This window comes from Solanum tuberosum, unplaced genomic scaffold (assembly GCF_000226075.1).
Source record: "Solanum tuberosum cultivar DM 1-3 516 R44 unplaced genomic scaffold, SolTub_3.0 scf00177, whole genome shotgun sequence".
NCBI classification, from domain to species: domain Eukaryota; kingdom Viridiplantae; phylum Streptophyta; class Magnoliopsida; order Solanales; family Solanaceae; genus Solanum; species Solanum tuberosum.
The window spans coordinates 128,879-141,317 of record NW_006239101.1 but is presented as its reverse complement, the minus strand read 5'-3'; the positions used below and the strand labels follow the sequence as shown (position 1 = coordinate 141,317).

Here is a 12,439-nt window from a genome sequence, read left to right as displayed (position 1 = left end):
GGGGTGTGGAGGGGGGCTGGTAGAGGTGGGGTGGAATTGTTTTAATTTTTTTGGGACAGTGGGGGCTGGTAGGGATGGAGTGAAGTGATAATTTTTTTTTAAAGCTTTTAACAAGATTTCTATTATAATATGGATAAATATAGTTATCCATATTATTCATTGGGTAACTCGTTTTTACCCATTTAAAATGTGAGTCGAGTCCAGTAACTTATCCATTTTTATTTAACTCATTTTTAATCGATTCATATTCGGCTCGACTCGCTCGTTTGCCGTTTCTAGTCATGTGCAAGGAAGAAACTTTATAATAATATTCATTGATAATTCAATTAAAGCCACGTCTTTGAATTTTGTTAATGTTGATTATTTCTACACGTTCCTTTCAAAATCTCTCAACATCAATAACTAGGCGCCAGCTTTGCCTAAAAAAAGAACCCCCCTTTTTTTTTCTTCACATTGTTATCTTTCTTTATAATATGATAATTTTCATGGGTGGCATGTACAATATTGAGGGAATCAAAAAATGGATTTGGGTCTGAATGTTCCTTTATTCTTGATATAAAAATGGGGTTTGTTGAATTTTTTGAATGATTAAAGAAAATGGGGTTTTTTGGAAGTTTATTAGGAATTCTTGGTTTTGGAGTTGGAATTTCGATTGGTTTGATTGTGGGGTATTTTTTGTTCATATACTTTGAGGCCAGAGATGTTAAGGTAAAATGCACTGATTTTAATGTCAAAGATTGAGTTTTTATTTTGTGTTACTGTTTTGGTTTGATCATTATTGGATAGTAATTATTTGATATTTGATTTTGATATGCTTTACTTGAGCTGAGCACTGCCTATGTTGTTGTTGTATATTGGATATGTTGTTGTCTTGAATGGTGTTTTAGTAGAGATTATTAAGGTAAAATACAATGCTTTCAATTGTAAAAGATTGAGTTTTTATTTTCACTGTTTTGGTTTGATCGTAATAGGATAGTAGCTATTTGATGAAATTTCAGCTGGAATGACTGACTTTGTAGTATTTTTGGTTATGTTTTGTTGCTACTGTTCTTTTCTCCTTAATTTTTAGCATGACTTCTGCACTAATGTATTTCTTTCCAATACTTGGTGTTGATATGCTTTTACTGAGCCGACAAGCTATCGGAAACAATGTCTCTACCTTATGTGATTTTTGTTGTTGTTGTTGTTGTATATTGGTTCTGTTTTCTGCATATGCTGTTGTCTTGAATGGTGTTTCACTAGAAATTGTTAGCTTTGTTCAGTTATATTAGATGAGTGTTTGATGACGCGATGCTGAAGTAGCTGATTTTACTAATGTTGGTCTAAAATCATTGGCAAATTCAGGGTCTATTGTCGGTGGATTTGGAATGAGTGTGATATTATTATATGTTCGTCTTTTAGTTTTTTCTTCATATGTACATGTAGTTAGAGGCTGAAGTAATGGGTTCAATTGAACCAGAAGTGAAGCTAGGTCCCCTTTATAATTCGTATACTGTGAAATAGGAAAAAAATGATTTTTTTTTTGATAATATATAAATTGTTGAACCCCTTGACATAAGTGAAAATTTTAGTGAAGAAGAGGCTAAAAGTTGCTACTTTTGAGTCCCCTTGTATAAATTTCTGGCTCCGCCACCGAGTTGAACCTACATAACCCGCCCTGAATCAGCTTATTTCCAGTATTCTTATGTAAAGATGAAGATAGACATGTTGATATGCGATATATAGAATTGAAAGAGATACATTTTGAGCAAATTTCTTCTTCTTTATAAGGTTTAACAAATGCAAACCAACTTATTCGAAAGTGAACTGAACTGAACTTCTCAAATGCAAATCTGCAGGATTATCCAGAAAGTTCACCATTTGATGAAATTGAGCCAAACTCATTAGTTGATCTTCTACCTGAACTTCCCTTATGGGTGATGAATCCAGACTACGAGCGGGTAAGTGTTTGCCCCTTTTTGAATTTAAATTCTTTCATCCTAATATCCCAAGTCAATCTTATCTAGTCAATGCTTCTATTGGTGTGTAGGTTAACTGGTTCAATGAGTTTATAGCTAATATGTGGCCTTATCTTGACAAGGTAATTGCAAATTCTTCACTTTGTATTTCCGACATATCATTTCATGGAAATGGTCTGAAGTATATCAGCATGCCTAAATAGTGTAGCCTGATTTTATTTCCTTTACAGGCAATTTGTGGAATTATTAAAAGCACATCCGAACCTATTTTTGCAGAGTATATTGGAAAATATCAGATAAAATCTATCGAGTTTGAGCAACTTACTCTTGGAACAATTCCTCCTAGATTGCATGGTGAGCACCATTTTTCATCTAGTACATGAAATGTTGTGACAAACCACCATCTATAAATTGGAATTGCTCGTGTTTCATTTGAGATCGATCAATATTGCAGGTATTAAAGTATATGATTCCAATGAAAAGGAGCTAGTATTTGAGTTTGCGGTCAGATGGGCTGGAAATCCAAATATAGTTGTGGCATTGAAGTTATTATCTCTAAAAATCTCGGCACAGGTAAGACTAGTTTCCCTTATGTTCTTCTTTCGAAAGATAGATTGACATGATCATCAAACAAAAGTGCTTTGCAATTTGCTTTTTTGTAACTTATCTGATTTATGTTATTTCTTTTGATCACTTTAGTAGAGTTCAGCTACAAGGCTATAAGATTAATCAATTTATTGTTTTTAGTGTATCTTTAAGATTAATCAATTTGCTTCAATAAGATGTTATTGTAAGAACAACAAAATAAACATAAAGAATGATTTTTTACTCAACTTTTGGGTAAAATTAATAGTGTAACTCTTCATGATTTTTTTTTTTTACCAAGCTTAGCTATATTTATCTTCAGTTGGTAGATTTCCAAGTTGCTGCTACAGCAAGGGCGACACTGAAACCTTTTGTCCCAACCTTCCCATGCTTTTCAAACATAGTAGTATCATTGACAAAGAAGGTACGTAAGCTTGCAAAATATCTGTGGCTTTCAACGAATAATATGGTAATAACTCTTTATAACTTCTCTAACTAAAAATAACAATCATATATGTAGCCAGAGGTAGACTTTGGGCTAAAAGTAATTGGAGGAGATCTCATGGCAATCCCCGGTTTACACCATTTTGTTCAGGTATGCTTCCTCTTTTACCTAGTGTGTTTCTTAAGTACTAAACTCCATAGGCTAAGCTTGCATTGGATTGAAGTCAAAAGTTCCTTCACTCCTTTTTTTGTTGCAAAGGGACTGGTATCAAGTTTAATCATTTCTGAGAACTTCACCAATTTGATCTGCGATTCCAAGGATAGAATCACAAGATTATTTCTTTGACCCGTGATCATTAGTATGCATCAAGGGAATTTACAGAAAAAATCTTTCAACTTGGCACTGATACAAAAACAATCTGTAATTTGAGTTAATTATGTTATTTCAACAGTACAATTCTTGAAGTAAATAAACAAGCTGGAAGATGTTTGGTTGCTAAGAGATGTAAAATGCATTTGAGTTTAATGCAATAATAAGATAGGAAATAGTTAATACCGGACATCATAGAAATGGCTTGGGTGAATTCGTGGCTGCAGATTAATAGTTGTAGAAAATGCGTACCCTGAAATCTTATGCATTGGTTTTGATATGACTGAATTATAGTAGATAAAGTTACTGAATTAGGAAAGCTTATAAAAGGGAGTAACATAACATGATTTATCTGCTTAAGAGTTAAGATGTATTGTTCTCGAATGAGTCTGTTATACCAATTTTTCCTTTGTAAATGTATAAATATTATGATACCATTGTATCTAAAGTTGGCCATTGTTGTTTACCTACACTCGAAAGTACATAAACTGAATAAAGTTTGCAGCTCTCCCTATCATTCTATGTGTTTCTAGATTCAAACTGACTGTATTACAGACAGGAGTCTTTTATACATTATCCTTCTCAGATAATTTTATTTGATAATTCACTGGGTGGCAGGAAACTATAAGCAAGCAAGTCGCCAGACTTTACCTCTGGCCACAAACACTTGACATACCAATTCTTGACAGTTCAATGTAAGTTGTTAACAAACAATAATTTACTTGAAATATTGTCAATGGACTAATTCCTGACATCCATTTGCACTTCTGTTGTCGTGATACGTGTGCATTGTTGTTATAGTAGCCTAATGCAATTTCTTAGACTTTGGTTTTCACAAAATGTAGTCATCTTCCTTATTCTATTCCTATAAAATTTCTTTTTTTCTTTGTCCAAGTCTTTCGAATTCATGTTTTTGTACCATTCCTTGTGTACTGCTAAAGTTTCAAATTTCTATTGTTAAAATATGTAACATTCTACACAGGGCATCCTAAGGGATTTAAAAGGTTTGAGTCTACTCCAATTATTAAAATCAATTCTCGGTAAAATTGGTTTCAAACAATTCTCTCTACTTAAAGCCAAATTTTATATTGTCTCTACCTATTCTAAAGCTCTAGGCTTCCTCTATGCACTCACTCAATCTAGATCTAGGCTTCTCTCTTGTGCTCATTGAGTCACTAGCACTGTTCTAGACACACTCTTTAGGCTGTTGAACGAACTCTTTGTTCCGCTCCACTCTTCTGTATGTCGAGCCACATAGATTATGCCTTAAGGTCTGGTTAGATGAAAGTCTTAGAAATATGATGTCTCCTATATCGGATACCTAAACGCATCCAAAGTGGTTTAGCCTTACAGTATCGGGTTGGATGCTCAAATTCATTTCTATTTACTAACATTAGCTTTTGTATTTTTTATAGAGGAGCTGTGAAGAAGCCTGTTGGAATACTACACGTGAAGGTTCTGAGAGCGCAGAAACTTTTGAACATGGACTTTTTGAGTAAATCAGATCCATATGTTAAACTCAGCTTAGGTGGGGACATGCTTCCAGCAAAGAAGACTACTGTAAAGATGAACAGTCTAGATCCCGTGTGGGATGAGGATTTCAAATTGACCGTTAAGGATCCCGAGGCTCAAGTTCTGCAGCTGCATCTATATGACTGGGAAAAGGTCAGAATCTTGATTTGATATATCATGGTATTGTGGCACCACATTGGTGTTTCAAACTTTTTACTTTAGAATCAAAGACCATCATAGTACTCCAAAGCTATACATACGTACATTTCTTTGTAGTTTTCTGATGGCTACAATCCTGGTTCTGATTTTCTGTTAAAAAGGAATTGTATTATGTACACCATACATCTCAAATTTCAAAGACCCTCTTTTACTTTCTTGGAGCTTTAAGAGTAAAATGGTTGAATATCAACTTGGTGGAGAAGCGTAAGATTTTGAAAACTAGAGAAGTTATCTATATAGATGTAATATCAAAGTTGTTTATGAACTATTAAGAACTTCAGTTTGAATCCTTTGAGGTGGTAAAATGCAAAGGTTATGTTTATTTCCAGCTTGATGTTCAAAATTACTCGTCGGTTGTCCACAAGACACAATGGCGATGGCCGATGAGTTAGAGTGTTTAGTTGACAGTTGAGACCAAGTTGAGGTGTCTAAATGTGCACTCTCAAAATTGGAGTGTTTTACTGGTTGAGTGTTTGTTTATGTGTTATGCCTTTCTAAAAAAAGAGGTACTGCAACAATCTCCTTAAAAACATGAATCGCTAGAAATACTTTACCTGTTGATTTTGATTATTTTTTATCAAGAATAAGAACTAATGTATTCTGATTTTCACTTTGTTTCACAGATTGGGGCACATGACAAGTTGGGAATGCAAGTAGTGCCACTGAAATTGCTCAAGCCATATGAGAAGAAAGAACTAACTCTTGATTTGGTCCACAGCTTAAACCCAAACGACCCTCAGAATAAGAAGCCGCGAGGCCGACTTATGTTGGAAATGTCCTTCATCCCTTTCCAAGAAGATAGTATAAAGTTTAGTGGACCTCTTAGTTTTCACGAAAGAAAGGAGAGTATTTCAAGCCTTTCAGATGACATTTCCTTACGTGGAGCAGGTTTGCTTTTGGTTACCGTTATTGCTGCTGAAGATGTAGAAGGGAAGAACCATACCAATCCTTATGCAGTCGTAGTGCTTCGAGGAGAAAAAAAGAAAACTAAGGTGATTCTTACACTCATATATACAGTTAACCATAGAGTCGTATTCATAGTTTAAACTTGATAGTTCAACCTTTAAGATTCAAAATTTAATATTTATGTGTGTGTTTATGTTCAGTTAAAAAAAACTAGATTCACTTGAACCCATGCTCCGTACGCCTTTGGTTTACCATCTTATTGCTTCTGTTGCCTTAACCTTTATTTACCGACTACCTGTAGGCAAGGAACAAAACGTGGAATCCAAAATGGGAAGAAGAATTCCAGTTTATGTTGGAAGACGCTCCATTGAAGGAGCTAATCCATATTGAAGTCAAGAGCAAGAAGAGAAGATTTGGTTTTAGGTCTAAGGTAAACGAACCATCGTCAACAAGTGTCCTCAGCTTCCATTACTGCAATTGTTGTATACAAAAACTGATATTTGTTGCATTCTGATTTCCTTTTTCGTCTGTAGGAGTTACTTGGCTATGTCGATATCCAACTGAAGGATGTTATCTTCAATGGACGTATCAACGAGAAGTACCATCTCATCAATTCTAAAGATGGGATTTTACATGTTGACATCAGATGGAAGGTGATCTAACAACTGCAGCCTTCTCTGTATTCGGAATTATCCATTTTGATATTAATCACATTGAGCTTAAATGATGAAGCGAGGATTCATATAGCCCACCTAGCTTGTTTGGGACTGAGGCGTAGTTTGGACGGTCTTTCTCCTAGTAGTTGTTGTGTTTCTCAAAATCATAGCACAATGCCCAGTTTTTTTTGTTTGTTTATAAACCATGAAAAGAAATGCATACAAACATAACATGCACACATAAGCATGTTTATTACTAGTACTGTTATATACCTTTTATCTTCTCTTGTCATGTATATACTTGTTTGGGTATGTCAGTATCAATTCAATAATGAATAAACTACATCTCAAGTTTACTTAGTTGAGGTCGATTATATGAATTCATTGTATCAAATATGGTATATTAAGATTTATTTAATCAAGATACTAAGCGTACGTTTGACCAAGCTTCTATAAACTAAATTCTAAAATGTGATTTTTTGTTAGTATTTGATAAACTAAAATCTTGACAAATATTGACCTTTAATTAAATCCATATTGATTCATTTATGACTCTATCTCTATGCAAATGGCAACTAAAGTTTAAAAACTTATGGACAATTTGAATTATGAATTTGTATGAAAGTTGTGTATCTATGTGGAGTGGCACCAACCATAGGTATTATTTGAATCAAGAAAAAAAAGATGTGGTCCAAAATATTGTGTGTTTGGCTGCCAATTGATATAGCAAATGAGACAGTTTGCAGCTGTGCCCTTGCAAGTGGCAACTGCCTTTGCCATTATTGTGAAACACTAGAAGTTGCATAATTTACAACTGGAACTGTTTTATTCCATTTAGTTGGTACACTGAAAAAAAAGGAAGAGAAAAATCTACAACCTAGCTACAAGTTTAATCACTGTATTAAAGTTTGTTGGAGAAGTTAGAAGCCAGGAGAACAAGAGGGTACTTTTGAAAAAATAACACAAACAATCTAACAACATATTCAATGTACGTAGTCACACAAAATAGGGTCTGAAGAGGGTAGAGTGTTCGCCGATCTTACCCTATCTCATAGGTAGATAAACTATTTCTGATAAACCCTCCGATCAAAGAAAAATAATCCAAAGCAATCTAGAAAAAGAGTAATTGAAGTGAAAACATAAGATGTTACGATAATTGAAGTGCAAGAAACAACAAATAATAACAGAAATTGAAGAGTTAGAAACTATAGGAGCAATACAATGGCTACTAGAATAAATGGATAACAAGACAAAACACTACGACCTACTACCCTAGTCCATGTCCTCGAGAACCTCCTACCTAAGGTCATGTACTCAATAAGTTGATACTATGCCAAATCCTGTCTAATTACTTCTCTCTAATACTTCTTCGGCCTACCATACCTCTCGTAAAATCATCCATAACCATCATCTCACACCTTCACATTGAGGCATGTATGCATCACCTCTTCACATGTCTAAACCATTACTACTTTATATTGTGCAATGACTTCAGAAAGAAATTAACATTTAATACACACATCATCTGCTAGTTCAAGTAAAGTACACTACTAAAGGTCCTCAGACTCTAAAATAGTTTTTTCTAAAAAACCTAACTGCCCCTGCCCAGTGACGAGTTTATAGTCTAAATATAGGGCACGCGAATTCATAATTATTTTTTTTAAATATATATATTTTTCAGAATTGATATAATATTTTTTGTCGACACTCATGCTACAAAAAGGCTAAATGATGCACTTAGTTAAATGTTGAGTTATTTACCTAGAAGACTAGCAATCCTCACAATACATGGAAAAATCACATACACTTTACATACTGTTGGCCTCCCCCATACAGTTGGTCAATGTTGTGCACATACTGTTTGAAAACACATATATCATACCCAGTTAACCACACATACATACACATATTTCTAACTTCTGCTTTTTGAAAATACATACATACACATATAATTAACCACATATGCATCCAACTTCTGCTCTGAAAATAAATACATACAAATACAATTAGCCACACATACATACACATAAAGTTACAATATTCAAAATGGTATTCACATGATTTCAGTAAGAATTAGATTTTATATTCGCACGCAGGGGAATAGGCACATGTAAGTAGTCAGGGTGTCCAATTGGACACCCTTCATCAGAAAAGAAATACTGCATATACGAGTAAAATGATACACGAAGTGATTAAATAATATATTTTGGATACCCTTAACATAATAGATTGTTATAGCCTAGTGGTTTAAGATGTCTTGAATGTATGTTTAGACAACTTTAATGAGCTAGTGTCGTGTGTTCAAATCTCACTTGCAACAAATTTTCCCATTTTAAAAAAGAGTTTTTGTTGTTTAATTTTTGGACCCTCTTCGTGAAATTCCTCCCTCCGCTACTGTTCGCATGGATACAATATATTTTGCTATGATTTGAAAGAAAAATACAAAAACTAAGGGGTCGTTTGGTAGAGTGTATTAAAAAAAATAATGCATGCATTAACCTTGTATATTACTAGTACCTTGTTTGGTACTCTTTTCCAACCTATAAGCATTAGTTATACACTCTATTGTATATTAAGGTGTGTATTGCTAATACCATGGATTTCTAGGTATTAGCAATGCAATGATTTTAATGCATGCATTAACGCAATTAAAGACCCAATTGCCCCTCAATACCTTTTTTTTTTTTCTTTCTTTTCCACCATAATAGTGAAGGGTATTTTTATAAATAATTTTATTAATGCAAGCATAACTAATACATGCATTGCTAATGCAAACATTACTAATACACTCTACCAAACGACCCCTCTTGAAATTTTTCCAAGACAAATACACCCAACTTAATGCCTCAAACAAACATGGCCCATGGGCCTTATCCTCTAAAAACAAACCCAAACCCAAAAATCTCCATCATTATGGACCCAAAATATCTCTTCAAACACCACATCTCCTCTTCCCAATAAAATATCCAACATTTCACATTATAAATCCCCATATCTACATACAACACACTCTGTCTTCACAATTCTTTTGCTTCAATAAAAACCTTATCTTCAAAATTTTCTTCAACCCCTTCTCCAATGGCTTCTTCTTCTTCTTCCCTCCATTTCCTTTCACTTACACCACAAACACTCCCAAAACCCACTTCCCAAACAACTTCAATTTCCTTCTTTTCACTTCCTCCTTCCTCTTTAAACCTTTCTTTATCATCTTCTTCAACCCCAAGAAACTTCGAATCTTCTCGTTTTGTTCGTAAAGTAACCCTTTCTGATTTTGACCAAATTGAGGAAGTTGAGGCTGGTGATGATGATGAGGAGGAGGGGGGTTTGAGTGATGAAGGTGCTTCATATGAAGAACGTAATGCCAATCCTGACCTTAAAATCTTTGTTGGTAATTTGCCTTTCAGTGTTGACAGTGCGGCTCTTGCTGAGCTTTTTGAGCGTGCTGGAGATGTTGAAATGGTTGAGGTAATTAAAAGATTCAATCTTTTTTTGTGGGGTTTAGTTGTTTTGGTAATTTGAGGTTTTGTTTGCTATGGTTGAGGTAATAAAAAATTGAATCTTTGCAAACCTAAAAGTAGTAGAATTGGCCTTTTGGGTCGATCTCGTCCCACTGGGCTTGCATTGTTTGCGAGCTATTGGATAGGAGTGGGGTTTACCTTGTGTGCATCCAAAGGTAGCTGCACTGGGTTCCCTTTTCATAAAAAAAAGTAGTGAAATTGAAGTGTTTATTAAACTTTGCTGCTTGTAAATTGTAATGCATTGTTAAGGGAGAAAGATTTAATCTTATTTGTGGGGTTTATGTGTTTATATAGTTTTGAGGGATTGTTTGGCTATGTTTAAGTGAGAACCCTTGTGAAGTTTGTATCTTTAAGGTCTGCTAATCATAAAAGTAGTAAAATTGAAGTGGCTATCTCTGAGTAGATAAGATGTTCACAAAATTCAACAGGTTAATAGAGCAGTAAATGATTAATTGTTTTTAAGTAGGCTTCTTGTTTAGATGATTTGAAGTTTTGTTTGGCTATGTTTAAATAACTAACCTTGTGAATTTTGATTATTTATGATTTGTGCTAACCTGAAAGTAGTAAAGTGGCTATTTCTGACAGTTTAGTCTGTTAGATAAGATGTTCCCACAATTCAACCTATTATCAGAGCAATCCCATACATGAGGGGATATATAACATATCTAAGAGTAACAAGTAAATGTGTCTTATCATAACAAGTTAAACTTTAAGATGAGGCTTTTTATACTATTCAACAAGGTTTTTACTGGATAAGTTTATTTATGCTTTACGAATCCTTTGGGGTTGCTCAAATGGTTTGACTTGAGACTTCCCTAATGGAGGTCTCAAGTTCGAAACCCCTTGCCTGTGACAGTATGGGTTGGCCTTCTGGGGTGAGCTCGTTGCACGGGGTTTGCCTAGTGCGGTTTACCCCTCGTGTGTGGTTTGCAAGCTATGGCAAAGGAGTGTGGTTCCCTTGTCATATAGAAGAAGTTTTTATTTATGCCTTAAGGTGTTATAGAAGGAAATTGTTCCGGCTTCTTGATTTTTTGGTGTACAGTTAGGATATTAAGGATTTTATGGTAGGCTAATGGACTTGTTAAATTGAAATTCCGCTTGGCAATGTTTGAATAGGCAACCATGTTGAGCATTTAAGGTTTTGTTATTGATATAATCTTATTGTGTGACTTTAGCATAAATGGTTGTTGTTTTCAATCTTGATTGGGAGAGTGAGGATGTGAAGAATTGGATAAGAGGTTTAATCGGACTTACTGGAGCTGCTAACTTTTGCAGGTTATCTATGACAAGCTTACAGGAAGAAGCAGAGGTTTTGGCTTTGTGACAATGTCCTCCAAAGAGGCAGTTGAAGCCGCCTGTCAACAATTTAATGGCTATGTAAAGTCTTTTGCTTTGTTGTCTTTTCTTGGTTATTATGCTCTAACGTGTGTGTCCAAATATTCCCTTAAGTCCTGAATTTCCGTGTTCTTGGATAGCTTAATCTATTTTTGGAATTCAATTGTTGTGTTCAGTTAACAATTTTAAAAATGGTATAACGGAAGACCAGTACTCCCTTTTAATATTAACATATTTTGCAATGTGCCATACTGCAGATTTCAATACTAATTTTGATGATGAAATCCCCCCCCCCACCACACACACACACACACAAAAAAAAAAAACTATAAAAATTGCTGATTAAGTGATTTCAGCTCTCATTCTCAACCATCATTTTGTGGATCCTAATACGCTTGTTATTAGTAATACTTTCTTTATGCAAAATTTCTTTGCTGAAATTCAACACTAAGCATAATTGATTCCTTTGGCAGGAAATTGACGGGAGGGCACTGAGGGTGAATTCTGGGCCAGCACCACCCAAAAGGGAGAATTCTTTCGGGGACAATTCTTCTTACCAGGGAGGTAGGGGTGGAGGGAGTATGGACAGTTCCAACAGAGTCTACGTAGGAAACCTTGCATGGAGTGTTGACCAACAGCAACTTGAGACCTTGTTCAGTGAGCAAGGAAAGGTCGTGGATGCCAAAGTAGTCTATGATAGAGATAGCGGTAGATCAAGGGGCTTTGGATTTGTAACATACAGTTCCGCTAAGGAGGTCAACGATGCAATTGAAAGCTTGGATGGTGTTGTAAGTCATCCTTACTCAGCTAAACAATTATCTTTCTTTATGTTTTGTATGTGCATGTGTCTTCACACGTTGATCTCATTTTCCATTCAGGCTGGTTTTGTACCGGCTTAACATTCACATGTACTAGTCTGTTGTAACCCCCCCCCCC

General features: G+C 34.9%; 2 protein-coding genes across 4 annotated transcripts in view; both read left to right on the top strand.

Moving 5' to 3' along the window:
• The first annotated feature begins 384 nt into the window (after positions 1–384).
• On the top strand, positions 385–7,030 carry LOC102593497 (synaptotagmin-3-like). Of its 3 annotated transcripts, XM_006354269.2 has the most exons (12): positions 385–708; positions 1,839–1,940; positions 2,030–2,080; positions 2,189–2,312; positions 2,413–2,531; positions 2,866–2,967; positions 3,064–3,138; positions 3,976–4,052; positions 4,773–5,022; positions 5,712–6,080; positions 6,296–6,424; positions 6,528–7,030. In XM_006354269.2, exons 1-12 carry the CDS (start codon positions 598–600, stop codon positions 6,654–6,656), a joined length of 1,638 nt encoding a protein of 545 aa, XP_006354331.1. In that variant the 5' UTR covers positions 385–597; the 3' UTR covers positions 6,657–7,030. The 3 variants fall into 3 exon arrangements, with proteins under 3 accessions (XP_006354331.1, XP_006354332.1, XP_015167301.1); XM_006354270.2 differs by lacking the exons at positions 385–708; positions 1,839–1,940 and having other exon boundaries at positions 2,235–2,312; positions 3,068–3,138; XM_015311815.1 differs by lacking the exons at positions 385–708; positions 1,839–1,940 and having other exon boundaries at positions 2,077–2,080; positions 2,235–2,312.
• A 2,630-nt stretch (positions 7,031–9,660) lies between these two features.
• The window catches only part of LOC102577524 (single-stranded DNA binding protein precursor), a gene marked incomplete at its 5' end in the record, with an annotated part of 4,663 nt that continues 1,884 nt past the window's right edge, over positions 9,661–12,439 (top strand). Inside the window, 3 exon segments of the mRNA NM_001288165.1 lie at positions 9,661–10,115; positions 11,444–11,545; positions 11,977–12,291. Coding sequence (NP_001275094.1) covers positions 9,729–10,115; positions 11,444–11,545; positions 11,977–12,291 — 804 coding nt within the window.

Coding starts and splice junctions, on each gene's coding strand:
- LOC102593497 (XM_006354269.2), top strand. CDS start 598: ATGGGGTTTTTTGGAAGTTTATTAGGAATTCTTGGTTTTGGAGTTGGA. Junction 4,053..4,772: donor CCAATTCTTGACAGTTCAAT/GTAAGTTGTTAA, acceptor TATTTTTTATAG/AGGAGCTGTGAAGAAGCCTG. Junction 5,023..5,711: donor ATCTATATGACTGGGAAAAG/GTCAGAATCTTG, acceptor TTTGTTTCACAG/ATTGGGGCACATGACAAGTT.